General features: G+C 39.3%; 1 protein-coding gene across 2 annotated transcripts; it reads left to right on the forward strand.

Moving 5' to 3' along the window:
• Positions 1-36: 36 nt before the first annotated feature.
• On the forward strand, positions 37-17,984 carry FBXO8 (F-box protein 8). Of its 2 annotated transcripts, none has more exons than XM_048509589.1 (6): positions 37-175; positions 7,830-8,166; positions 11,075-11,201; positions 13,070-13,188; positions 15,929-16,125; positions 17,178-17,982. In XM_048509589.1, the coding sequence occupies exons 1-6, from the start codon at positions 37-39 to the stop codon at positions 17,363-17,365; spliced, it is 1,107 nt and encodes a 368-aa protein (XP_048365546.1). In that variant the 3' UTR covers positions 17,366-17,982. The 2 variants fall into 2 exon arrangements, with proteins under 2 accessions (XP_048365546.1, XP_048365547.1); XM_048509590.1 differs by lacking the exon at positions 37-175 and adding an exon at positions 7,365-7,488 and having other exon boundaries at positions 17,178-17,984.
• Positions 17,985-26,883: the final 8,899 nt, after the last annotated feature.

Genomic DNA, 26,883 nt, shown 5'->3' on the forward strand with positions numbered 1-26,883 from the left:
ACGTCAAAAAAGCAGGAGTGGAAGCGGTGACGACGGATGTTTTTGCGTAGCGATTCGGAAGTCAGCTTTCTCCACCGGCTATATGAGGCTGCTGAACCCGCTTCTCATCCGCTAAGGCTCGCGCACGCATCTGAACGATTCGTCGCGGCGGCGGTTGGGACCTGGATTAGCGCAGGTAACGACTCTAGCAACTAACTAGACACGGCTGCTGTGCATAAAAATAAGAGGCAGGGACCCTGACCAATCGTTGTCCCCAATTGGAGGGGGAATTCTTATTCAGAGCCAATCGTGAGGAGAGGGTGGGTCTTTCGCTGATCTCTTATGCTTGTGCAGCTGAGACCAGCTTTAAAGGGGTTTTGTGGTTGGAGGGGAAGTCTGTAACTGAGGCCTCTTCAGCACATGCAGAATAATGCACTTTCAGTCCGCTTTCACAATTGTTTGGAAGTGGATTTTGCTATTCCACACAGCTGCAAAGTGGATTGAAAGTGCATTATTTTGCATGTACAGAAGGGGCCAGATTGTTGGTGGCCAACTTCGCCTTGCTAATGAGACATCCACATTCTTAACTCTCAGGCAGAAGAGGAGGTTTCCCCAGCTTTTTTTAGTGCTTACTTGTAAAACGAGGGTTCTGTTGTCTCGTTCGGTTTGGCATGCTGTTGGAAAAGGGGAACACCACAGTCTTCTGTCTAACCGCTGATACCTGAAGCGTTTCTATGTTGGCTGCTAAGCCACTGAGAGTGAGTGCAGGAGGTGAAGAGAAGAGGAGGAGCTTAGATTTATACCCTGCTTTTCTCAACCATAAGGAGTCTTAGAGTGGCTTACAAACTCCCTCCCTTCCTTTGCCCAGAACAGACACCTTATGAGGTAGGTGGGGCAGATAGAGTTCTGAGAGAACTGTGACTAGTCCAGAGTCACTCAGCAGGCTTCATGTGTAGAAGTGGAGGGCCAAACCTCGTTTTTCAGATTAGAGTCTAACCTATTCTTAATTATCACACCATACTAGTAACGTCACTCCCTCTTCCCACTTTTTTGAGGAATGGCGGTCCAGTGTCTCCTCTGTCAGCTCAGGAGTTGGAGCTTTGCAACCAACATACAAGAGTGAGTTCCCTGGGGTGGGCAACATACAAGGGTAAATGCCCCGGGGCGGGCAAATTTTGAGAACCACTGCTTCATTGCTTTTGTTTTATGGCCGAGTTTCTGGACACCTGTGGCTGTGTTTCCCATTATATCTTGGAACTCTGAGAGGTGACTATGGTTCTGTGGTGTTCTTGAGGGCCTAGATTAAATCTCTGGTATTTCTAGTTAAATAATTTCATATCTCAGGCCTGAAACATATATTTTCTAAGTACCTGCAGAATTACTTCCAGTCAGAGTAATCTGGCAGTGCTCATAATTCTGGATTCCTTTCTAGAACTTTCCTGTCAATAGAAACCTACTTTTCCATTTATGAATGACTACTGCTTCCCCAGTATACAGTTATGGAATGTTAGGTTTGTCACAGAGACTTGTGTATGTGGAGTATGTGGGCTGCTTGATCTGTTGGCCTGTGCACTGACTAATACTGTGTTGAGTTAACATAAAACTTTCTTTGGTGATGATTGGATCTGGCTGTATGTGTATTTCATATTGTAGATTTACAGCCTGATCATTTAAAAAGTTTGGAATATGTGTGCTTAGCAGCTCAATCCAGAGCTGTCGGGTGGGCAGAGACAGCACAGCTCCAGCACCACTCTCACCCCTCCAGAGAATTTTTTTGCAGTGCGGGAAGCCCTCAAAGGGTGAAAAAGAAAAAATCCCAGAATTCCCCATAGTGGCAAACAGAGATACACCACTATCTCTGCCGGCAGCTTTGTCAATGTAAGGGGTCAGGTGTGGTCTGGAGGCTGGCTAAGTTTTCCCCCCTTCCCCCTGGAATACCAACCTAAGTTGGGACAGCATGCCAGCACCAGAGTGAGGCTGGACGTTACAGGGTGCCACAGTGACTGGGCAGCAGCGGATTTGCCCCTCCACTAGGGTAAGGGCCCTGGGGCGGGCAAAGCTGCTGGTGTAAGCCTGCACCACTCCCAGAGAAGGATTTTCTCCTCTATGGATTGGGCTGTAAATATCAAACTGTTAAGCTTGTTAATTTTTTTAATAGAATACACTGACTGTGGTAGATGTTGTTGTTCCAAGCTTTCATTTTTCCCACCGCTGAATAGACTTGAACACATGTTTAAGTGTTTCAAGAAATACTTTCAGTTTACTTAGGCAGATTCTGCACGGGCCCCGGGACGCTGGTGTATATGACACCGGCGCTGGCCTGGGGCTGTTCACACACTTGTGTGCGGGCAGCACCTCCTCATGGAGGCGTCCTGCTTTTTTAAAAACTTACCTCCTTCTCCCTGCATAGCTCCATCAGGACAAGGAGACATGCCCCCATGGCCCTGGCAACTGCCCGGGGGCAGAGGCATGTCCCCTTGTCTTGACAGAGCTAAGCAGGGAGGAGGAGGCAAGTTTTTTTTGAAGCTGCGCGCTGGAAAACGGCACCTACCACCCAGTGCCATTTGTTCAGCACCATGTGGGTGCTACCGCTTTCCAAAAGACTCGCTTGTTGAGCGAGTCATAAAAACGCTGTTGTGGGGTGAAAAAGCCGTTGCTTTTTCATCCCACAACTTTTTCCAGCAGTTGACCTGGTTCATCAAGTTGCAGCCTGTGTCTGAAATATGAAGTTCTTCTGTTCTGCACTTACAGTCACTATGCCCACAGTGTTACTAGGAGGAATTAAGTGCAAGAGAAATAATATATTGTGAATGTTGTTAATACATAGAGCAGATGGATCAAGGTAGTATCTAAGCAAACTAAATCTATACAGTTCATTCTTCTGCCCAGTGATCCTGATAATCAGAGATGTGGTTTTATTTGAGATGTTCAAGTTAAACTTCTACTTTGTTATTATTGTAAAGTTGTTGATAGGGAGGAAAAAAAGATAAATCCTTGAACAGGATCAGTATCAGTAGTTTTAAAAATTTGACCTCATGGTAATCACTGGTTGAGCAATATAACGTGTCAATCTGTATTGACTGTTCAAGCTGATTAGTTGATACTTAACATAAACAACCTATTTTCAGAAACATTGTTAAAATGCTTCAGTACTTCAAAAAAATTTTGTTAGGACATCTCTGATAAACAATTTATAGGAGCATTCCAAAGGGATTCAGATTTTTAAGAATCTTGATTGTGCCTTTTGCTGTCTAAGACCATGAATGTTCAATTGAGGTTTCTTGAAACTACATGTGTGTATATATGCAACCATGTAATTTGAATCTCTGTTTTGAAAAAGGATGCTGCTATTGTATTGTCGAAGGCTTTCACGGCCAGATTCAACTGGTTGTGGTGGGTTTTCTGGACTGTGTGGCTGTGGTCTGGTAGATCTTGTTCCTAACGTTTCACCTGTGGCTGGCATCTTCAGAGGCTGGCATCTTCAGATAAAAGTTTGTTACACCCTGTGTTTAATGAGAAGGGAAAGTTTAGTGGGGTGTATATTGTCCACGTCCCAGGGTGGGGAGCCAATCAGAAAATGTTTGTGTGGAACTTGCAGTGCAAGTGCTGACATTGTTACTGTCAAATGCAGCCACTCTTTTAAATAGTTTGATAGCTGATCACTAGCTCTAGGGCCCTTTCCTCACAGGCCTAATACAGCGCCCTGGGAACGGCAAAAATACCGTCCCCAGGGAGCTGTTCACACGGGAGGCGCAGCTGCTTCGCAGTGGCGTGAGGCCGCTGTTTCCCAACCTCGCTCCCCGAGCGAGGTTTTTGGGAAACAGCAGCTTCCAACTGGAAGGCACCATCCCTCCCCCCTGTCCCAATCGACTTATCTTCCCTGCGACCGTCCAGCGCGTTGCTGAGGCCTGGGGACACGCCCCCGCTGCCCTGCAACTCCGGAGCGGTCGCGCAGGGCAGCGGGAGCGTGTCCCCTGGCCTCGGTGACGCACCAGACGGTCCCAGGGAAGGTAAGTTGATTGGGCGATGGTGCGGCGTGGCGCTGTCGTCCTGGTAGTTTCTGGGACCGTTCGTGCGAATGGTCCCAGGGGGGTTGGGTCGGCGTCATGTACGCCGACCCAACCCCCACCGTGGCCGTGCGGAAACTGCCTTGGTTCCAAAAAAAAATCCCTGACTCATAGCCTCCTCACAAAAGCAATGAAAAGCCTTTTATTTAAACTGGGGAAAGGGGTTATGTAGGCGATGTCTTGTGTATATTTTGCTAAAGTTTATAAAATATTTTTAGTTTATCGCCTGTTTTGAGCCTACCAACAGACTTAATTTTAAATTAAATTTGAAATTGTGCTACTTAAGATAAGTACGCCATGAATTAGTACTATTGTTTTAATGCAAAGCAAAGGACATAGTAACTTGTTCTGGAAAGAGAAGCTTTTGTTCTGTCAGTAGCAATTATGAATGCATCTGTTGTTTCTACACTATACTAGCATATAATCTGGTTCTGTACAGGATTAGAAGCTTTTTTTACATCAGAATGTTGACAGAGTAGTATGCTAGTGCTGATTAAGAGTGAACAACTTCACTGTGTGTCCAGGTAATTGAAATATCTGAGCATAATCCAGTTTAGTTTTACAGTTAGAATTCAGTGTTCGACGCTTGAACCAAATGCTGGTTACATTATTGGACAGGGAACAGAAAGTACAAGTCCTCCTATTTCTCCGTATCTCAGTAGTTTCTTTATAACTTTTTCTTTCTTTTTTTCCTTTTTTTTGCACCCCAGTTAAGCAAGCTGTTTTCACATTTAATATGTTCATTCTTATTTTATCTTGAAAGGATGTAAATTATGCTTTGTAGCTGGTTGTGATTGTAATGAACTCTTAAAGTGCCATCCTGAGCAGAGTTATACCCTTCTAAGTAAATTAATTCTTATAAATTCTTATTATTATCAGTACTTCTGGGAATTCTTAGGTATACACTTATTGCAAATTGTTATAATACTACTGTAACTATCTCAAAATTTCAGTAACAGAAGATATGGTGAATCTTGTTTTGGTTGTATGTCAGTTGCATTTCCTGTTTACTTTTGTGCTAGATTATTGTAATGCTTTCTTTTCTTCTATCACATTCTATGCTCATTTTTGTGCAGATGTATTTTAGAAATCTATGCTCCGTGCTATGTGCAGACATATTTTAGAAATCTAAGAAAAGCCCCTCAAATGAATTTATAGTAAACAATTGCTTCTTTGTCATTATAAAGTGGAGGAACCTCCAAGTTGGAGTTTGGGGACTGAAGTCCTGCTTTTCAAAAGGTTGCCTGCATAAGCCTCACTGAAATAAATAGGTTTTATTATGAGGAACTCTGAGCTCACACGGCTTTCTTTTTTAGTAAATACAAGCTATTATTGAAATATTTACTGTAGGTGTCTAATTTACAAGGTGACCGAACTAGACTTCAGGGACATTTTTTTTTGTTAAATTTCAGCCTACAACATAAAGTAACTGGCAAGAATTAACAAAATAAGCCACATGGTTTGCATATGGCCTTTAAAAAAAAACCTAGAATTTTTAAAAGTTGAGCCAAAAAAATCTTAGCTAAGAACTGAGCTTGATTTTTTTTTTTGCTTCATGATTTCTCTTCTAACTGGAAAAAAACAACAGTGGAAAAATGTTTATTTGCAGTATACTGCAAATCAGTCATCTAGTGTGTCATTAGGCTGCTTAAATCCTACTAAAGGCAATAGGATTTAAACAGCACAACTTTGTGCAGAAATGTAGCTTTAGTATATATCTCCTTTCCCAGCACAGTTTGTTTATATAGGCAGTGTCATTGCTCTCTTGCTTGTATTGAATGCCATAAAGGAGCAAAAGACATTCATAATCTTAAACCAGCTATTTAGTCAGTAGCCTCAAAAGCTGGACACAATAAAATATCTGTTTATTTTAATACACACAAAAGAAATAGGAACAGCGAATGTAGCTGGAATCCAGTCCATTGTGGATGGAAAGAACTTTCACAAGCATACAGCAAAGGAGGGGCATTTCCTTTCAGAGACACCTCCTTGCACCTCATAGGATATTATTCCAGAGAAATCCCTCTCTCCTTCCCAAGTGGTAGATGCTTTCTAGGAGGGCTGGAAATTGCTGGCGAAATGGGGGGAGCGGAAAGTATTTCTGCACTACCCTGTTTCCCCTAAAATAAGACCTACCCTGAAAATAAGCCCTAGCATGATTTTTCGGGATTTTTGGAGGATGCTTGAAACATAAGCCCTACTCCAAAAATAAGCCCTAGTTACAGATTCCCCAGTACAGCTGATCTGGTCACGTGGGGTGGGGGGTGCAAAATCATGGAAAAAAATAAGACATCCCCTGAAAATAAGCCTTCCTAACCCATCTTTTGGAGCAAAAATTAATGTAAGACCCTGTCTTATTTTCAGGGAAACACGGTAGGAGAAAACCATCTGCAGCTTTTAGGATCCAAACCATAAGTTTAAAAGAGCAAAAAATGGACAGAGCAATTAAACTGATGTACAGTTATATAGGGTGTGAAACGGAGCCAAACAAGTTGAGTAGTACTGAAGTGTATATATTCTATAAAGCTTTGCTGATTTTATTATGAATTAGTATGAATTATACCATAGGGAATCAAGTTTTGACTTATTTACATGGAACTTGGGAGAAAGTAGAGGAATCATTTCCTAGTGCAGATATTTTGCTTGTGGAAGACATTCATGCCAGTGTCGGCCAGAATATTAATTATTACATCAAAAAGACACAGACTAACCTGGAGGAGTCATGGTATCTTTCATGGCCTTCCTCACATGGGGGCTCCTTCCGCACATGCAGAATAATGCACTTTCAATCCACTTTCACAATTGTTTGCAAGTGGTTTTTGCTATTCTGCACATCCCCAAAGTGCTTTGAAAGTGGATTGAAAGTGCATTATTCTGCGTGTGTGGAAGAAGCCAGGGTTTTGACAAGAGTGGGGTTGGTCTTCTGAATCTGACCGTCAGGTTTGGCTTATATAACCTTCATGGCATTGAATATATGATATACTTGAAACTATTAGACTGAAAATTAGCTCCACAGCTCTGTGTAGATGGGTGGGTGCTGCAACCAAAAATAGTTTGGATTGTTGCAGTAACCAAAAATAGAGATTGCAGCAGTTCTGCATTTCTCTCCTGCCTCCATTGCTCACCATGCCTGTTTTTAACCAATTTGTTCTCATTGTCTGTGGTTATTTTATGCCTTCAGGATTATTTTTGTTTATGTTTGTATCTACTTTAGTTGTATCTACTTTAGATGGATTTCTGGGTTGATTTCGCGCATTGCTTTCCAACAGTTCCGCACCTTCTCATATTAGAAGTTGGACCTTTTGAGTGTTCTGTAAATTACCAGTAATGCTGAACACCAGAATCATGACTTGAGGCTGCCAGTGGCTGCTTAGAGTGGGAAGAATTTTAAGTAACTAATACTGCTGTGAAAAATATGAGGTCTGAGTGTAAATATGAACATGCAGGTCCATTACTTTTCTTATTTTTCCTCTAGCGTTCTTTAGCAGATGATAAAATAATCTACTCAGTGGCAAAAGCTCAAAAGTACTGCTTCGAATTGTTTACAGAATCAGCTTTGTAACTGTGTCCAAAACTAGTGCAATAAATTCCAATGTTTTCTTACTGTGCCATGAATCATGCATAAGTGTTTTAATTCTGCACACCTTGAATGAACAATGTAATCCTATAGATTTAATGTATGCTTAGAAACATATATCAGTGCAAGACTTATTATTCTTACAAGCAGGAATAAGGAGCAGTGTTTTTTTTTCATTAATTTTTCATTTTGTTTTCAACCTACAGTCTTGCAGATGGGTCAGGGGCTGTGGAGAGTGGCCAGAAACCAGCAACTGCAACATCAGGGATTTACAGGGCAAGGCTATCTTTCAAGAGAACATGGTAGAAGAATAGCTGCTAATAACGTTCCAAATGCAAATCATCGGAAACATGCTCAAGGGGGCATTGACATTTACCATCTATTAAAAACCCGGAAATCAAAAGAACAAGAAGGGTTCATCAACCTGGAAATGCTGCCGCCTGAGCTTAGCTTTACAATTTTGTCATACCTGAACGCAACAGACCTCTGCCTGGCTTCATGTGTGTGGCAGGATCTTGCTAATGATGAGCTTCTATGGCAAGGGTAAGTTAATGAGGGGTCACGCACGCGGGTTACAGCAGACTATTTGATTCATGATTTCTTGTCTACACCACTCTCTTGTTTAAACAAAACACCAGCAGTGGAAAATTGCTGGAAATTAGTGTTAATTAAGCTCCTCCTGCATTCTATTTAAGTAAACAAGAGTTGGTCTCAAAAATGTCTTCAAGTTGATAAAAGCAGAGAATGATTGAAATTCAGAAGCAGTTAATTATTTTGAATGGAGACACAGAAGGGAGCAGTGACACAGAGAGACATTACTCATTTCAAGGGGGGGGGGCATATTTTTGCATATCGGATGGTAGAAGACATTGAGACTCTGCTACTAGAAGTCTAATCAGCCTGCACAAGTAATACACAGATTTCTAGTCCGGATCAGAAGCCCATTATGGGTACTTCCAGCACTGCAGTTCAGGAAATCAAACATGAACATAATTTTCTTGCTTTGTAAACTGGAAGTGTTTCTAACCTTGGTCTGTTTTAGTAAGCTTGAGACCTAATAAGCTCTGCTAGTGTTAATTTTGAAGACCAACACTTTGGACCATAGAAAGCTGTCATCTATCTGGAAAAGAACTTAGTTTGACCATTGAATTGGGTCTGGCAGTAATGATTTGAAGTTGTGAAATCATATTCGCAAACAGCTTCCTGAAACTTGAGTAGATATCCACAAAATGCAGAATGTAAATGAGATCACATTATGCAGCTTCCAAGCATTATGTACATGCATATTAAAATGTATATGTTGTAGAGGACTGTAAATGATAACCACTTCCATGTTAGGTTTCTCCATTCCCCCCTCCCACAAAGATGGTATATATTATATATGTCAGCTGTGGGGCTTTACATTGCGTAACAATTCTAGAGATAAATTTAACACTTAATCCCCACTGGAAGCTTGCTTCACTTACGAAGTTAATAAAAATGTGTAATAGCTATAAACATAGTTCAGTAAAAATTACTGTGTTCAAATACAAGATGCAATTATGACTGGTGTTATTACTGCTAAGAGAAGTAACTCTTGGAAAAACCCAGTCTAGAAAAAAGACTGCTGGGAGAGCATGATAAAGATTTATAAAATTATGAATAGGGTGGAGAAAGTAGGTAGAGGGATCTTTCTCTATCCCATGGTACTTGATTTCAATCAGTGAAACTGATTGGCCGTTGGTTTGGTACAGGCTATTTTATTCAACAAGTAATTGAATGGTGGGGTTCACTGCCAGTCGAAGTATTGGCCATGAATGTAGTTAGATTTAAAAGGAGATTCTATTCATGAAGGACAGGTCATTTAATGGCTACTAGCCATGGTGAGATAAGGTCATTTAATGGCTAGTAGCCATGGTGAGATAAGGCAACTACTTTACACTGCAAATCTCTGCGTACACAAACCTCCAAACTGGTGCTATGCATTGTTTGTTGGCTCTCCACAGCAGCTGGTTGGGCACAGTGTGAAAGAGCACAGTTAACTAGGTGCACCACTGGTCTGATCTGGGATGGCTTTTTTTGTTTTTTTAAAACGGCATCTTAGCACTCCACAGCATAATGGGAGGTATTTTAGAATTGGTGGTACTGGTATATTCACCTTCAGTGTTCTCCATGGGTTCTGCTAAAATAGCTTGTACTCTCTCTCTCTCTTTCTCTTTGTTCGCCTTCCCTCACTCCATTGAATTGAGTATTGTATCAAGCAGTATTGTATCTGAAATATGCTTGATTTATTCGTTTTATATCCCGCCTGTCCCCTTGTGGGCTCGAGATGGCACAACATTTCTATAATTACACCATGTTGGATCATGTATGTAATATTTTTGTTAAACAAATCCAATTCAAAGTGTAATGTTAATCATTGTACAGCTCAGAAATTAACCACTTTAGAAAGTGGAATCACAAATGGGGGAAACCTGGGCAAAATTGACCATCACTTTGGCCTACAATAGACCTGAAAGATTTGAATGAAAATGCTTCAGATCAAAATATGTGTCAAAATATTCTGAGTGAATGTCATTAGTGGATTTCATAGAACATTGTCACAGGTTCATAAACAGCACAAATGATGCCAGTAATATAAGCATCATGTTCCACACTTATATGATTTCTACTGATTTTGTATATCTGCATGTGAATTCACGTGCATGCGTGTGTGTATGTATGGTTGAAAGGATAATAGTCTGGGATTGTGATCCTGAATGCTTCCCCCATCCAACGGACGTTGCTTCGCATTCCTTCTTTGTATAATGATTTATTTTCTGGAAGAAAAGCTGCTCTATACTTATGCCTGGTTGGGTTATTATTTTTAAAAATTCAAGATTAGGGTCAGTACATTACTTACCCAGTTAGTCTCTGCAGTTTTAATGAGCCTGTTAGAATAGGAAGCCAAGTACTGGATTTCACTATTAAGCTTTTACATTATGGAGGCTTACATGTGCTTTCCTTTATCAGTTAGAATACCGCAGCATGTAAATTTAGGAACACATGTTTTTGGAAGGTTTTGAATCTAAGCATTGCTATTGATGCTCTCTAACAGACTGTATGTGAAAATGTTTCTTGATTATAACCAGAGAGGGTAATTTCTGTTGTTGTACAAATTGTGTATTCTTACAGTGAAATTCTGTGCAGTCTAAGCTGGTTGATTTCTGCATAGGATTGCATCATAAATTATCTTATTTTTGTTTGGCAAGAGGAATGAGATACTGATACGAAAAGCATATCTGAAGCTATTAACTCTGGACTAGCCCTGTTAAAGACTGAAATAAAGAGTGCCACCTTAAGCAACTTTTAAAATGTTACTGCAATATTGTTGAAAATATTTAAAGACTTCTTACAAATTTCCAATAGGTTTAAAAAGGAAATAGAACTTAGCATTGTTTTCACACTGAGTATTCTTCTTCAATTTTTGTAGATTGTGCAAATCCACTTGGGGTCACTGTTCCATATACAATAAGAATCCATCTCTAGGATTTTCTTTCAGAAAACTGTATATGCAGTTGGATGAGGGAAGCCTCACCTTTAATGCCAATCCTGAAGAGGTAAGTGAGGAGCTGCTGTCGTTAGAGTAGACAACAAATCTGAAGTTATTGTTTAAGTCGGGGTATCCAACCCTGGCCCTCCAAATGTTCATGGACTACAATTGCTAACCATTCTTACAGGGGCTGATGGTAATCGTAGTCCATGAACATCTGGAGGGCCAGGGTTGGACATCTTCTGTTTTAGTTTTCAGTTGCTCTTCAAGGCACATTTGCTGGAGTGTGGTATTTTTCCCATGATGACTAGATAGAGCATTACACTGAGAGCATTACATTGAGATCCATTTGAATTTCCTTCTGGTTAAATGTGTTTAGATTTGGGTATGATAGAGAGAACTTATATTACGTTCACTCTGATTTTAGAATTATCAATAAATTATCCTGTTTTCTTGCACTGAAAGTATAGTATGGGGCTCAGTTGTTTTACTTGGATTTTGCTTCAACAGTGACATTGCTTCTAATAGTTTTCCGATACTGAAACACAGTTTGAACCTCTATTAGAGGCAGTTGTATACATGACTTGTTTGTATATTGAGGTTTCCATATATTTAGATCTGTCGTGCATTTTGTAATTGCTGTTTGCTTTTCCTGTCTTGTAAACCTGTTTTGTTCTGTTGTTGAAAAAAAGTTCAGGTATGGAAGAGACATTTTTGATTAAAGTATCCCTTTAAGTACAGTGATATTATACCACATAGATAACATTTTGCATTTTGAGTATTCATAAGATTTAGGCTACTGTACTGCAACATTTAGCTATAAATTAGTTGCGTGTTTGCATACTATAAAGGAAGTACAGTGCTGGAGATAAAGTTGTACTCATACCTACCCTAACTGTCAAACTGTCCTGAATAAAAGCTGAAACATTTGTCAAGCAAAGCAGATGCTTTGCCACTGAGCTACAGCCCTTCTCGTGAACATGTGACTCCTTTACTCTTGAAAATAAAAATGCAGCATTGTAGTGACAACCCTTGACTATTAAAAATACTTGTCTGGTGTCACAAATAATTTTTGTGTAAATTGTGTTGCAATACCATCGTCGAACCTGTTCCTGCTATTGTTACGCATGTATAGTTGTTACTGTTTTTTGGACCGGGATCAGATTCCAGTGTGTGGCTACCAGGGCATCCTTGTGCCAGGCAGTCTGGCAGTGAAAAAGCAGCTCATAAGAATACTCTTCTGATTAGCTTTAAAAAGATTAGCTTTAAAAAGCAGTATCTCATCCTCTTTAATTGGGAAAGATATTTTATCTCTTACATTAAATGCATGCAGCCTTTTAAAATGTTTTAAAGAAAAAACCAAAGAGCTAGAAAATTTGATTAAATATTTCTGTAATATGGAAGTAATAAAAGAACTGTACAAATTACATTTTTATGACAAATGCTGAGTCTGTGACTATTTTGAATACATTTTAACATTTGGAATGAGTTCTGTGGCTTCAAGATATGCATAATATGCATATGCCGGTAACGAAACATAAGTGCGTAATCATGCATTTATCCCACACATGTCACAACTTGACAGTGCCTGCAGTAAAACAAACCAAAGGGCTAAATAATGCGTTTTGGATATGATTTCTTCATGAAATCAAGTTAGAAAATTTAAATGTGGGTCCATAGGAATCATGTTTCTGTAATGTTGTCTTTTTTAAAAAAGCGGCGAGGCAGGCATGTTTGCTGTTCTTTTGCTGCATATAAAATCTCAACACTAATATTTTGTATGTTATAAACTAGATTGAGCCTGTTCAAATATAGTTCTAGAGACAGAATTTCAACACAGTGATCTTTTATAGTTGTTAAGATTTGTTCCATACCAAATTGTTTAGATGAATATAGAAACTAATCTTACATATTTAAAACTTGTCTTTGTCCCAGGGAGTCAACTACTTCATGTCCAAGGGAATACTGGATGATTCACCAAAGGAAATAGCTAAGTTTATCTTCTGTACAAGAACCTTAAATTGGAAGAAACTGAGAATCTATCTTGATGAAAGGTAACTTGATCATGAAAGGAGGGGACACTATTCCATCTATTTAAAAAATGCATATCTGATTAAAATACTGTGGAGTAATGGGGTAGTTAGCAATGATAACATTCAGGATATTCATTTCCATTCTGCTTTGTACTCAAGCAAGCAAAAATGTCTTTCTTAGATTACAGAAGCCTAGCATTAGTTAGTTTAGGTTGCTGGATGATACAGCTCTGAATTAGGACTTTATCTCTTATGCATAAAATTTTCTAAATTTGGCACAAGGTAAGTGATCCTTATGTCACAACATGTTACACAAATGGCATTTGGGCATCCCATTCCACAATTTGTAGTATCAGTTATTTTCTATAATAATTAGTTAGAGTTCTGCTTCGATTGACACTTGGTTTTAGTGCTTGGGCAAGTACAGTCATGTGTGGTTTTCACACACACACACCCCCAGTTATTTTGTCCATATATCATATTCAGGATTTACTAGCAGCAATGTGACAATCTTTGGAGTAAGGCAAATTGTTCTCCTTTTAATTAAATCATGTAAAGAAACATGATCTCAGAGTTGCTGACTAGAGACAGCTCTCTTATCCCTACAAAGAATCCCAGGGTGTTAAAGCAGTATATTCTTTCTTCAGATCTTTGGTTAATCACAAATCACGGTGTAGTTCTGGCCATGAGATCTCCACTGACAGCTTCTTATCTGAGATAACAGACCTGTTAATGCTTACTTCCTTGTACCTTGAGACAAAGAGAGGCAACAGCCACCATCTTTCCAGTCCATGAATGTCCACGTCTAGTCTACAAAAGTTATGCCATAATCACACTGTGTTTCTTTAAGGTGACACAGGATTTATTGTCCAGGAGGTCATTTTTTGAATCAAAGTTTTTTGTTTGCGTACTTCTTGAATATTAAATAAATGAGAGTTTATAACATGGCAAAGAGCTACCGTCCCAGAACAATCAAGCATGTGAACAGACCATTGGAAACTGCAAAAGTAAAAACCAGTTTTTCAGTGCTTGAACAATACTTGGAGTAATGTGATAGAAATAGCCCAGTAACGAAAAGAGTATATAAGGATGTTAGAGTTTATTTCACTTTAGGAAAGCTTGGCTCTTCAGAGTTGTCACTTGTACTGATGAGGCCTGTTGTGACTTGATCTTTCTTTCCATTTTATTGTCCGTTCCATTCTAGTCCTGTCATTTGCAACTGTTTCTGTTTTGTATTTTTATCCAACACCTTCCTTTCTAAAATATGTTACATGAAAACCTGATTGCTGTTTAATGTTACTTCTACCTGTAGAAGGCTTCCTAAGTTTCTAGGCCCATTTATTTGGAATGTGAACGTGCAAACATTTTTGAGTGTGTAGGAAGGGGTGCGGGGGAATGAAATTTTGTACATGTTTAGTCGGGATGGAAACATTTTATGTGCAAGCAGCATAGCACTAGACTAGACCCTAATGCGGACAGAAAGGCAGGGTATACATTTTATAAATAATTTGTAATAAATGGGGTTGAGGAGGAGGGGAAATATTTATATTGTATACTTGATCATAATTGAGAGGTATTCTTGGAATTTAGAAGGTCTGGGGAAGTGTCCTAAGTGTTTAAGTATACATATATTTCCAAAGTCAGTACAAGCCACTGATATGGCAACACAGGTTTTTAAAATCTGGAGATCCTAAGTGTTGAATACATGCTAGTGTTTCGCATGTTGTTATTACAAAATAGCTCCATGGTGGGAGAAAGCAATCAAATTATATTTCTTTTTTGTACCATTTCTGTTACTCTGTGCTGAAAATAAGGCGGGTTCTTTCCACAGGCTGAAAATAAGGTCAGTTCTGATGTAACATTTTCTTTCTCTGAAAGACTCCTTGAAAGGTTCAATAGATTCATAGATGTCAAATTATATTACCATACTTATATTACTTCAACTATAATACAATGTTATCTGCTGAAAAGTAGTCTTATGAACTGGGTTTTCCAGCTGTAGCTCTAGATATCTTTTGGGATCAGCTGCCTATTCCAGCAAAATATTTTCATGCATCTATATTTTTGGAAATCTTTTGAAAATGCTATGATTTAAAGCGTTACATCAGAACTAGACTTTAAATGGCCTTATTTTCCATAGGACCTATATGGACCTTCAATTGGATATATTAACAGATTACTGCCCTCTGTTCATATTACAAATAGTTTACCTTTTGGATCTGTTTTTTTTACTGAATTTATTGAATTCTACTTTAGGAGTATGACTTATACTTATATTACTAATGGCTAATGCTAAATAGTATTATTCTGTATTATTTGATTGATCAGGGTCTAACTTTTAAATACCATTTTGCCATAGGAGAAAAAACATTGTAGGAGTCAGAACACTCTTTCTGCATTTCTCTTTCAGAGACCAGAAGCCTGCTTGAACAGGGATGTTACTGCTTCTGCATTAGGGATGATATTGCCAGGCATATCTTTAGTGCTAAATATGCATTGGCATTGCAGTCATATGGCTACTTCCTTGAGAGGGAGCCAACATACTAAAATTTAGTTAAAAATTAGTTATGAGTAAGTTGCATAGTATGAGACTGAATCTTGCAGACTAAAGAGTACACTGTTTGTTCTAATTGAATATTTGTATTACAAATTATAGAAGCAATTGGGGGGGAAGCCCTGTATTGTTCTAAATTTGAGTGTACAGTTGCTTAAAAGCAGGCATTTGTCTTAAAGTGTTTTCTTTTTTTCTTCTTCATATCAGGCGAGATGTTCTAGATGACCTTGTGACACTACACAACTTCAGAAATCAGTTCCTGCCAAATGCACTAAGAGAATTTTTCAAACACATTCATGCCCCTGAGGAACGTGGAGAATATCTCGAGACTCTTATTACAAAGTTCTCACACAGGTTCTGCACTTGTAACCCTGATTTGATGAGGGAGCTTGGTCTTAGCCCAGGTAAAAAGGGGGTCTTGCGTTCTCTTTATGTATAGCTTGGCTCATCAGGCCTGACTAGATACATCTTAGTAATGAGATTAATACAGTTTACTTCCCAGGTTTAAGTTTGGTGTGTAAGGCTAAAGCTCAGCAGGGATTTGCATTCTCTGTAGTTTTAGTGTGGCTTATGCTCTACCTCCTAAAAGTGGTTACTTTTTAGAAAGGAAACAATATTGTATCTGTTACATACAGGATTGGTATGAATTCATATTCTTTCTGCTCCAGACTGTAAGCCTCAGGTCTGGCATTTCACTGCTCAAACTATTCTTATACACAGCATAACATTTTGGAAGTTAATCCTTGTAATATGTGTCACACAATGGTTTAAAACTGACCAGAGCTAGGGCTTCCAGCTTCCCCTTCCCCCCTCCCCCGCCGCTGGTGAGGCCAGAGATTTCCCAGCCACCACCCCAACCACCAGTGAGCTGGCCGGTGGGAGTAAGTGGCATAAAAAATAGGGGAAAACATGAGCAGCTTATTGGTCCTGCATCTGGCCAGGTCCACTTCTCCGGGACCAATACCCCATGCTGTACTTGACACTCCAATAGTCGTGACCAGAAAATAGTAGTCCCTGGCAACCAGCGCATCATGAATTCCAAGTCCAACACCATGCGGCGAGCCAGCAGCTGAACTCCTGAAGCTTTTTGGGCAAATTCATGAAATACAGGTTTTATCAGTATGTTACTCCAAAATAGCAAAGAACAGAATCTCAGTGTTTAGACGCAAAATATATCAGATGATCATATATAAGGATTAAATTGAATGGCTTTCTCCATTGTACCTGATTTCTGAATTCCAAGAGTTTCTAACCAGCCACTGGTTTCTCTCTAGAAAAGACTTTGGCTTGATCTAAAAGGTATTTTTAACGTATTTGTATTTACTGGCTTTATGTAGCTAATGTTACTGATTTGTATGATCATGTCCTGAAGCATCAAAAAACCTGTTAGATGAAAAAATTATATCTTTAAGATTTACGTTTTCAGTCTCAAAACCACTTTTTCCCTTTTTCTTAGATGCGGTGTACGTATTATGCTACTCTTTGATCCTGCTTTCCATTGACCTTACTAGCCCTCATGTGAAGAATAAAATGTCAAAGAGAGAATTTATCCGAAACACACGCCGTGCAGCTCAGAACATTAGTGAAGATTTTGTTGGGCACCTTTATGACAATATCTACCTGATAGGCCACGTAGCTGCCTAAAAAAGCACAATTTGCTAGAACTTGGAGTTTGTAGTTTGAAAGAAATTTTATCCAAGGATTTAATTTTGGTAGATAAGGGGTTTATATTAGTGCTGGTCATTCTAACCTCTGTCTCCAATGCAAATGTACACGAGCAACTTTTTATTAGCAACTTACCATGGAATCTGAAAAAAAGTTTTTTTCTTAATTTTGCTTACAGTTTGCACAGACGTTGCCATTAGACTGACACACTACTACTTCTGAATGTTAAACTGACATTATGATTTTAAACTGACAAAGATGGTGGACTTGCGCAGTAGATTTGCTTGAAAACTTTAATTCTTTCTTTTTTAAAAAAATGTAATGTGTACATATTTAACTACAGAGATTTATAATCATAATTATTTTATTGTAAAATATTTTAACTAAAGTTTTTCCTGTTTCTCTCTAGAAAAGACTTTTGTGTTCATTTCGTTGCATTTGTTACTGTGTCATTGATTGTTTAATTTACATAGTTAAGATTTTTATAGATTCTAAGTTGCCATTTGCAGTCGTCCTGGAAGAGTTGGACCTCTATGTCATTTTTGGGGCAGTGCTAGATGTGGCATTAAATAAATTCTCCTGCTAGAAAATTGCAAATAACAGAGATGATTTAAGGACAAAATTGTGCAATGGCATAAATATTTGTTTCTTGGGGATGTGGACAAGACAGTGAGTTGTTCGGTGAATTACTGCAAAAAATACGCTATTCTCCTTTCCTATGCTACCAGTAAAGTCTCTAGCCCTGTGCAAACAGCCCATCTGCACGTTGACTCATCACACAGGGAGGGGGAATCGCTTTGAGCATGCTGACTCCACTTTCTGCCCGATTGCTTAATCATCTGTATGGTGCATGCATGATGCCCATGATCAATGATGCTGTCTTCCAAATGCTGCTGATCATAGGAGGGGGCTACATGTATTCATTCCCGCTTTCCCTGCCTGCACTGTGAATCAGGACATGGACAGTTCATTTGCACAAGGCTGTTCTCTTGTCTGAAGGGCAGAGTGTGTTCTGATTTATAGGTCAGTAGCAACATTACAAGCATAAATTGTGCTTGCACAACTGATGCACAGTGAGGAAAATGCCTGCAGTTGAGACAGCCCTCCTTCATATTAAGTGTAGCTACTTACAGAATTCCATGAGTAAAGGGCAGGAGAGCTTATTGAATGTGCAGGATAGATGCTGGAAGGAAGCATGTTTAGAGAGCAATCCTAATCATGTCTAATTGGACAGAAATCATATTTTACTCAGAGCCCTCAAAAGTGTTCTTAGGATTGCAACCTTAGACAGTTACTGGCACTGGACTCAAGTTAGAGGAACCAATTGGAGTTCTTGTCCCTTCAATGATGTTGTAGAAGAAGGAATGTCAACCCGTGCTACTTTTCTTCTTCCTTCGGGGCACACTTATTTATTTATTTATTATTTGGTTTTCTATACCACCCTATCCCCAAGTGGCTCTTCATCCACTCTTTTTCTTTTCTTGAAACTTGGTGAGTTTTCCAGGACTACTGTCATTTTGGGAAACAAATGAGTTCTCATTTTCAAGGACTAGTTGTGCAGCAAAGAATGTTTTACTTTCCTGAAGCCAGCTGTTAGTTTGGACCTTAAACACATAGCAAGTTTCATACCTAATCTAAAAAAGCATACAGGGTCCTAAAATTTAAAATAGGCAGTCTTGTCAACCACAAGCAAACAGGTGTATAGGTTGTGGGAAATTTTTGTTCTGTACATTAGCATATATGACAAAATTATAAAGCTTCTACTTTTCCTTGTAGGGCTACATTGTTTTCAAAATATGCTTCATCAAATCCTACAGGTTGTACAGAAATACAATATACTGTTAAATGTTCAAACAATTTAGAAGAGGACAGTGTCTCAAAGCTGTTTTTCCTCCAAAAGAGCAAGAACTTTTAAGAACAGTTTATTGACATTCACTGAATGGCAAGTTATATTTTGAAAACGTAGCTTGAAAGGCAATAAAACACTTAAGAAATACAATGCTACAGCGCTTTATAATGTAGTGTTTATGTTACTTATTATAAATGGTTTTCCCTCTAAATGGCATTCATACTTTATATCTCTCATTGGAAAATCTGGCCAGCGTTTTGTTTTACATGAAAGTGGTTTCAGATTTCCACTATTTCTCACCTAATTGGTGAATTCATATCTCCCCCCCCCCCCCACCATCTCCTTTTATGGCTATTTTAAATAAATGCTGCACCAATAAGATTTAGATTACCAGCTTTTTGATTGCTTTTGGAAAATCATCTCCCCTAATCTCCAAAGTACTATTAAAGTGGACAAAGGACAGACTTAAAGGATTTCCTGTTTCTTCCTGCACAGTTTGGTTTTGATTTAAGAAGTAAGAAGATACAAGCTTCAAAATCTACATGCAATTATTTCTCTGCCATTGTGTTTTAAAAGGCTTTTGATATTATCAGCCAATTGGAAGGGGAGGTATATTTTCTTGTTTTACTTTATGAAGTAGTAATTTCTGTATGCCTGAAAAGTCCCTTGTCCATGGGTGGCTCCATCTCACTGTTAAGCATCCAGATATCAACTTCTGTATTAAATGAGTTTCAGGCAGGAGACAAATTCTATCAGAAAAAACGGAGCATTTCTCATAGCACAATATTGCAACCATGCTGGCTGGAGAGGACATGAAAAAGCAACCTTACTGAAGATATACCTGTAATGCACCTCTGAAGATGCCAGCCACAGATGCAGGTGAAACGTTAGGAACAAGATCCACCAGAACACGGCCACACAGCCCGGAAAACACACCAGAACCGGACCTGATAAGGTCTGGTTCATGACAGTGTTTGGGTGGGAGGCTTCTTGAGTCCACTGTAAACTGCCTTGAGTTTCATAATGGAACGTTGGCAAGATATAAACATAATAAATACTATGGTGGGACTGCTCAGTGGATAAAAATCAGGGTCCCTTTTACAGTCAAGCCATAGGCAAAATCTTTTACCATCACCTGTTCTGATGGTGAAAGGGATTAATTTCTGCTTGTTGTAAAACTGTTCAATACAAGGATTTCTGTCTGAGAAGATGGTAACTGTGCCCTGCTGGTCTGAGTTAAAGAGGGCCTGTTTCAGCAGCACTTGACATTTTCCAGACACAACTCAAGAAGCTGATTTTGACTTGCAAATGAGTACACAAAAGCTATGGCCTACCCGCAAAAAATTCTGCTAGTTTGCCCTTGTATTAGTCATGTATGGTAAATAGACAGCCTCAAAGAGAAAATGAAACTCTTCCAGCTTACAAAAGCTTCTTTGTGTTGGAAGAAAGGGACTGTACGCTGTTTCCTGCCTCATCCTGCAGAGGGGGTTTTTACTAGCGAGCTAGTGGCTAGATAGGGACTTAGGAATTTGTCACCTTTACTCTATCATGCTGTGTCTATCCCTTTGATGTAGACTGATACTCTTAGGGACTTCCTCCCTCTCTTCCGCCTTCTTCTCGGCACTCTCCATTACTCTACTTTCACCAGGCCTAGGGAGAGGATGTGTCTCCTACGCATCCGCCTCCATCCAGCTAGATTAGACTAGATAGTGAACCTATTTCTCCACCTTTCTATCCAGAATGGAGTTCACTAATAAATACTCTTTTTATTAGATAAGAAACTACAAATGACTCTGATTTTCTTTTGTTCGAAGTTCTCTCTAACCAGTATCCACGTGTTTGTACCCAGGTAAGCTTCCCTGTGTTAAGCCTCTGTGCCACTCTGCTAATTTTCAAGGGATACACACGCACCAGGTGTGGATATTCCAACAGGTTTTGGGCTCCAGCATTTAAAGAGGTTAATTTTTGCCTCAGCTGTTTTAGGGCACCAATCGTGTTTTTTGCTTTTAAGTTTTGAGTGTATGCACATGCTAACAGGAGCACCTTTGAGAAAGCACATTTTGAAGTTTTGGAGCTTTTGAATGAGAGAGGAACTTGACACTAAGGAGTTAACTTTGTTTGTTTTCCCCGAACTCTGAAGAGGGGTTTGCCGGAGGGCTTTTTTTTAAATCCTTCTTTGGATCACAATGGCAAGTTACAATGGAAAGTTTGCTCTTTTGATTTTGACACGGGATAATTATTTGGAATGGAGAGATCGTATTACTCTGGCACTGGACGCAGAGAATTTTTTGGAGGTCTCTGGGCAAGATCCGCCCCCAGAAGGAGAAACCAATGAAACTCGCGCCGTGTTACAGAAATGGATCCGGACTGACGCAAGAGCAAGACACCTGATCTCCTTGTCTGTAAGTGGAAATGCTTTATCACATATTCGTCATTTAAAAACAGCAAAATTGATGCTAAACTTCTAACACCCTATTTGGCCAAGAGCCCTTGGTGTTCTGTCCACATTACGAAGTCGGACTGTATAGTCTACGGTATAGAGAAGGGGAGGATTTCCTCACCCATCTGACAAAGTTGAAGACTTTTACTAAGTTGACAAACGAGGGGAACCCTAACTGAGAGTGCTAAAACGCCTGCCTTATTTCTAACAATGCCATCTTCATTTTAAATCGATTATATCTGAGTTGGAACGCGATAAGACTATGACATTTGATCAAGCTGCATCTAGATTATCCTCTGAGATCAGCTTAAGTCGAACATTAGAACTTCAGGAAAGCCAGCCAGCAAGGGAAAGCTTTGCTTTCTTGACCAGCCCCAAACAAAGGGTAATTAACAGCCACTCGAGGCAGTCAAATTTCCATGAGGTTGCCAGGGCAACGCAGCCAGAAGGACGTGGTCACATGTCTGTAACCAGAGATCAGTCCTTTGAAGTCCGCATGAGAACAAACCGGACAATCCAGGCTCTCTTCGACCAGAGGGCATCACAAAGCCAACCGCCCCCCCAAGTGTTATCCCGGTGTCACCAAGAAGGACATCTAGTGGACGAATGTCCAAATAACATAACGATATTCTCCACTTGGTAGGAGAGTTTAAAAGACAGGACGAATTAAGTAACTATTTCTTAAAACCACCAAAGAGGGCATCTGTGAAATTATTCTTGATAGTGGAGCAGCAAAAGGATTTTTTAATGATTTAAACTATTTCACAAATCTTCATGTGACTCCTCAGCAACATATTTTATGGCTAATGGCTCTAGTTTAATAGCTAAACAAAAAGGCACTGTGCTTATTGAGTGCAAGCTACCTGATAATTCAATCAGAAATTTTACTCTAGAGAATGTGCTGTATGTACCAAATATGGATACATCTCTGATAGCAATCTCTGATCTAGAAAGACGAGGCTATGCCATCACATTTCAAAAGGAAGATGCCAACGCCACCAAAGATCACAAATTATGCATGACTGCTTATAATATTGAAGGAGTGTATGCTGTGCAACACTGTACGGGAAACAATGACTGTTTTGATGAATCTGAGAACAATGATTTTTATTATGAATCTGATTTTAAAGTCCATGAGGTGAATTTGCTAAGTCATGTAAACCAGACAACAGAGAGAGAGCATTTATTCAGCAAAGCCATGCAGCTGAAAAGTGTTTTGAATAAGCAAGGATTTTAAGAAACAATGCTTTAATAACAAGAATGATGGACTGTGTTTGAAGGATTATAATAGCAGAGAACTGTGTGACATGAATGAACAAAATGGATTTTGCAATGTTTATGAATTCAGTGACTGTGACAATGATGATTTTGAATCCAGAGAGATGAATGATGATGATGAATGGGATTTTGAAAATGAGGACTGTAATTTTGAGAATTGTGAAGATGATTTGGAATCAGAGACTGAATTTGATTATGCAAGTGATTACCAGTTCATGCCTTCAGAGGGGGGGGCACACCATGACCAGACCCTGCCCTGTGATGATTGGCAGAAAGATGACAGCATAGAACCAGATGATCCAGATGAAATACCTGACCAGGATGTTGACCCAGTAATGCTGACAAGTGCAGCAACAGAGGGGGATGCAATTCCAAGAATTGAGGTGAGACGACCAGAACACCCGAACAAGGAAATGCTTCCATTGAAGCAGTCCTACCTTGCAAGATCAGCTGTAGATGAACCAAACCAATGGAAAGACCCTGATGAAACTTTTTTTATTCAACGGTCAATCCTTTACCACCATAAGAACTTTGCTCAGCATCGCAGCTAGCAAGCAGATGAAAGTTCAACAGATAAAGATCAAATCCACATTTTGAACAACGTGCTACTTCAAGCAGACTTTCAACAAAGTAAGGCTGATTCATGCCTTTATGTCAAGAACAGAAATGGAAAATGGACTTATATTTTTGCTTTTAATAAAGAACTACTTTTAGCCTATGATGACCAAGATGACTACAAAGGATTACTACAATATCTGAACCAACAACTTGAAATCATACAACTAGGAAAAGTTGCTAACTACCTAGGAATCCAAATTGAAAGAGAGAAAGACGGGAGCTTTCTTCTGAATCAACAACAAAAGATCACAGACCTGCTCAACTTACTGAATCTACAAGTAGCGTATTCAGCTCCCATTCCTATGCAAACGAGTTACATAAAGGAAGATAATTTCACCAAACGACTCTCTGACAACACCAAGTACAAAGAAGCTGTAAACAAACTTCTGAGCATCAGTGCTCAAACCCGACCAGATATAAGTACAGCAGTTGGATTACTAAGCAGAAAGATTGCTTCACCAACAGTAAAAGACTGGAATGCACTACAAAGAGTGTCTAGATATTTGAAAGGAAGTACAGAACTTAAACTGAAACTACCAGCTACCAAAGATGCTACACTAATAGCTTATGTTGATGCAGACTGGGCTGGAGACTTAACTGACAGAGCGTCTACCAATGGTCAGATCATTTTCTTTGGAAATGGCCCTATTAGTTGGTCAAGTACCAAACAAGAATTAACAGCAGCATCTACCACAGAAGCAGAATATGTATCAGCTGCTCACGCTTGTCACGAACTACAATGGATATGTCAACTACTAAAAGACTTAGGCAAGGAACCATCACTTCCTATACCAGTGTATGAAGACAACCAAAGCTGCATCAAACTATCCAAACAAGAAGACGTGAAGAAACAGACCAAACACACATTGATCCAAAGTACCACATAGTGAGACATCTGCAAAAGGATGGCGTCATTCAACTGATCTACTGCCACACCAGCGAGATGCTTGCAGATCTCTTCACTAAGCCCCTACCGAAACCAGCTTTTGAGAAGCTAAGAAGCAAGATAAGCCTGACTACCTGAGTCAAGAAACATCGAGAGGGGGTGTTGGAAGAAAGGGACTGTACGCTGTTTCCTGCCTCATCCTGCAGAGGGGTTTTTTACTAGCGAGCTAGTGGCTAGATAGGGACTTAGGAATTTGTCACCTTTACTCTATCATGCTGTGTCTATCCCTTTGATGTAGACTGATACTCTTAGGGACTTCCTCCCTCTCTTCCGCCTTCTTCTCGGCACTCTCCATTACTCTACTTTCACCAGGCCTAGGGAGAGGATGTGTCTCCTACGCATCCGCCTCCATCCAGCTAGATTAGACTAGATAGTGAACCTATTTCTCCACCTTTCTATCCAGAATGGAGTTCACTAATAAATACTCTTTTTATTAGATAAGAAACTACAAATGACTCTGATTTTCTTTTGTGTCTGAAGTTCTCTCTAGCAAGCTCAACCACGTGTTTGTACCCAGGTAAGCTTCCCTGTGTTAAGCCTCTGTGCCACTCTGCTAATTTTCAAGGGATACACACGCACCAGGTGTGGATATTCCAACACTTTGAATGGCCATCTAGAGGCAATTAGTGAAGTTGCTATTTTCAAGCCTTTCCTAAACACCTCATGTCTTCCGTACATGCAGAATAATGCACTTTCAATCTACTTTCAATGCACTTTGCAGCTGTGTGGAATTGCAAAATCCACTAGCAAACAACTGTGAAAGTGGATTGAACGTGCATTATTCTGCATGTGCGGAAGGGACTTTAGAACTTGTACATTCCCTCACTACCTTTAAAATCAACACAATGTTGTTATCTACAGGGGGTTTCTTAAGAAAAAAGACCCATAGGTAAGAGAACAAATATATAGGATAGTTGCACAAAAGAAAGGTTATTCTTGAAACGGGGAAGGGGTATCTTCCCATTGGCAGCTATCCAAAGTCTGAGCATTTTCAGAAACACTAATTGACTGTTTGGATTGTCTTGCGGTTTAGATTAAGGAAGCACAGATTTCAGGAATAAGATTCGTCATCTTATATTTTTTGCTATAACATCTTGTTTGTAACCATCCTGAATCAGGCAAGGGAGCAGATTTTAAATACTTCATTTAGAATAACATGTGCCTGAAAATTAGGTCTGTGAATAGCTGAGGTTAGAAATAACAGTTATTTCCTTTTATGCATGCATCTCAAATCTGTTTATTTAGAAACATACAAGACTGGGATACTGGATCTTTTTCCAAAGGCATTTTCATTTGTAAGTTAGTTTTCTACTTGGCAGCATCAGAGAGGAATGTTGGATTTAATTTAAAATGATTAATGAGATTTTGTCAGACTCCTGCCCTCTGCTGCCACTGCAGTATGTCAGCACAACAACCTGGGAAACCCGGACGCCACTCTGTCGCCCCAAACAGCTTTCCAGGAAAAAATAAACTCAAAGAGCCAGAGCCAGGTACTTATCAACGGTATTGTCTGCTGACAGTTAAATGCTAAACTAAGATGCTAACATGCTCAGAGTGGGAGGGACCCCTATTAGTTACATTTTGATGCTGGGTATCAATATTTCGTGGAAGTTTTGAGATATGTGCATGATTTTTTTTCTTAAGTCATGTAGTTTCTGATAGTTGTAAGAGAAAATAGTGCTGTTCCTGCAAAACAGGGATGAGGGAAAGGAGAGTGTATCATTGTGACTCCCACACATATTTTCTGCAATGGAACTGTAAATGTGTTATCTCATTTTAGGAAACAATATAAATCTGAGTATAAGATTCTAGAAATAGCCTTTTATGCATCCTTAATCCACGTGTGATGCTATGATTAAAGGGCAGGCAGAAATAATGGGAAGCATTGCAGTCTTAAGCCTTTAACTTAGACATGTTGGCATATTTTATTTATTTTAAATTTTTATATCCTGCCTCTTAAACCCAGTTCTCAAGTCAGATTACGATCTGTTTTAAAATGCAATGAAACTTTTTTTTAAAAAGTCATTAGAATGAAAAGCAGCAGCATTAAAATATCAATGATAAATATCCACCTGGTAGTAATGAAAGCAGCATACACAGGGCATTTGAATCAATATAGTATCTATTTATTCGCAAATCTAGAAAGCAAAAATATGCAGCTCTTATTTTATATGATTGCTCCCATCTTGCAGGATTTGGGCCAACTGCTGCAGAAATAACTGGCACTTCTGTATGTTGTATTGCAGTCTAATTGTATTCTATTAACTACAGGTACAAAATTCTAGACTTCTGTCAGACTTCTGCTTATGATGCACACAGAATATTTTATTGAACTACCACAGAATGTTTGGCTACAGGCATGTTTA

The sequence above is a fragment of the Sphaerodactylus townsendi genome, linkage group LG10, assembly GCF_021028975.2.
Source record: "Sphaerodactylus townsendi isolate TG3544 linkage group LG10, MPM_Stown_v2.3, whole genome shotgun sequence".
NCBI classification, from domain to species: domain Eukaryota; kingdom Metazoa; phylum Chordata; class Lepidosauria; order Squamata; family Sphaerodactylidae; genus Sphaerodactylus; species Sphaerodactylus townsendi.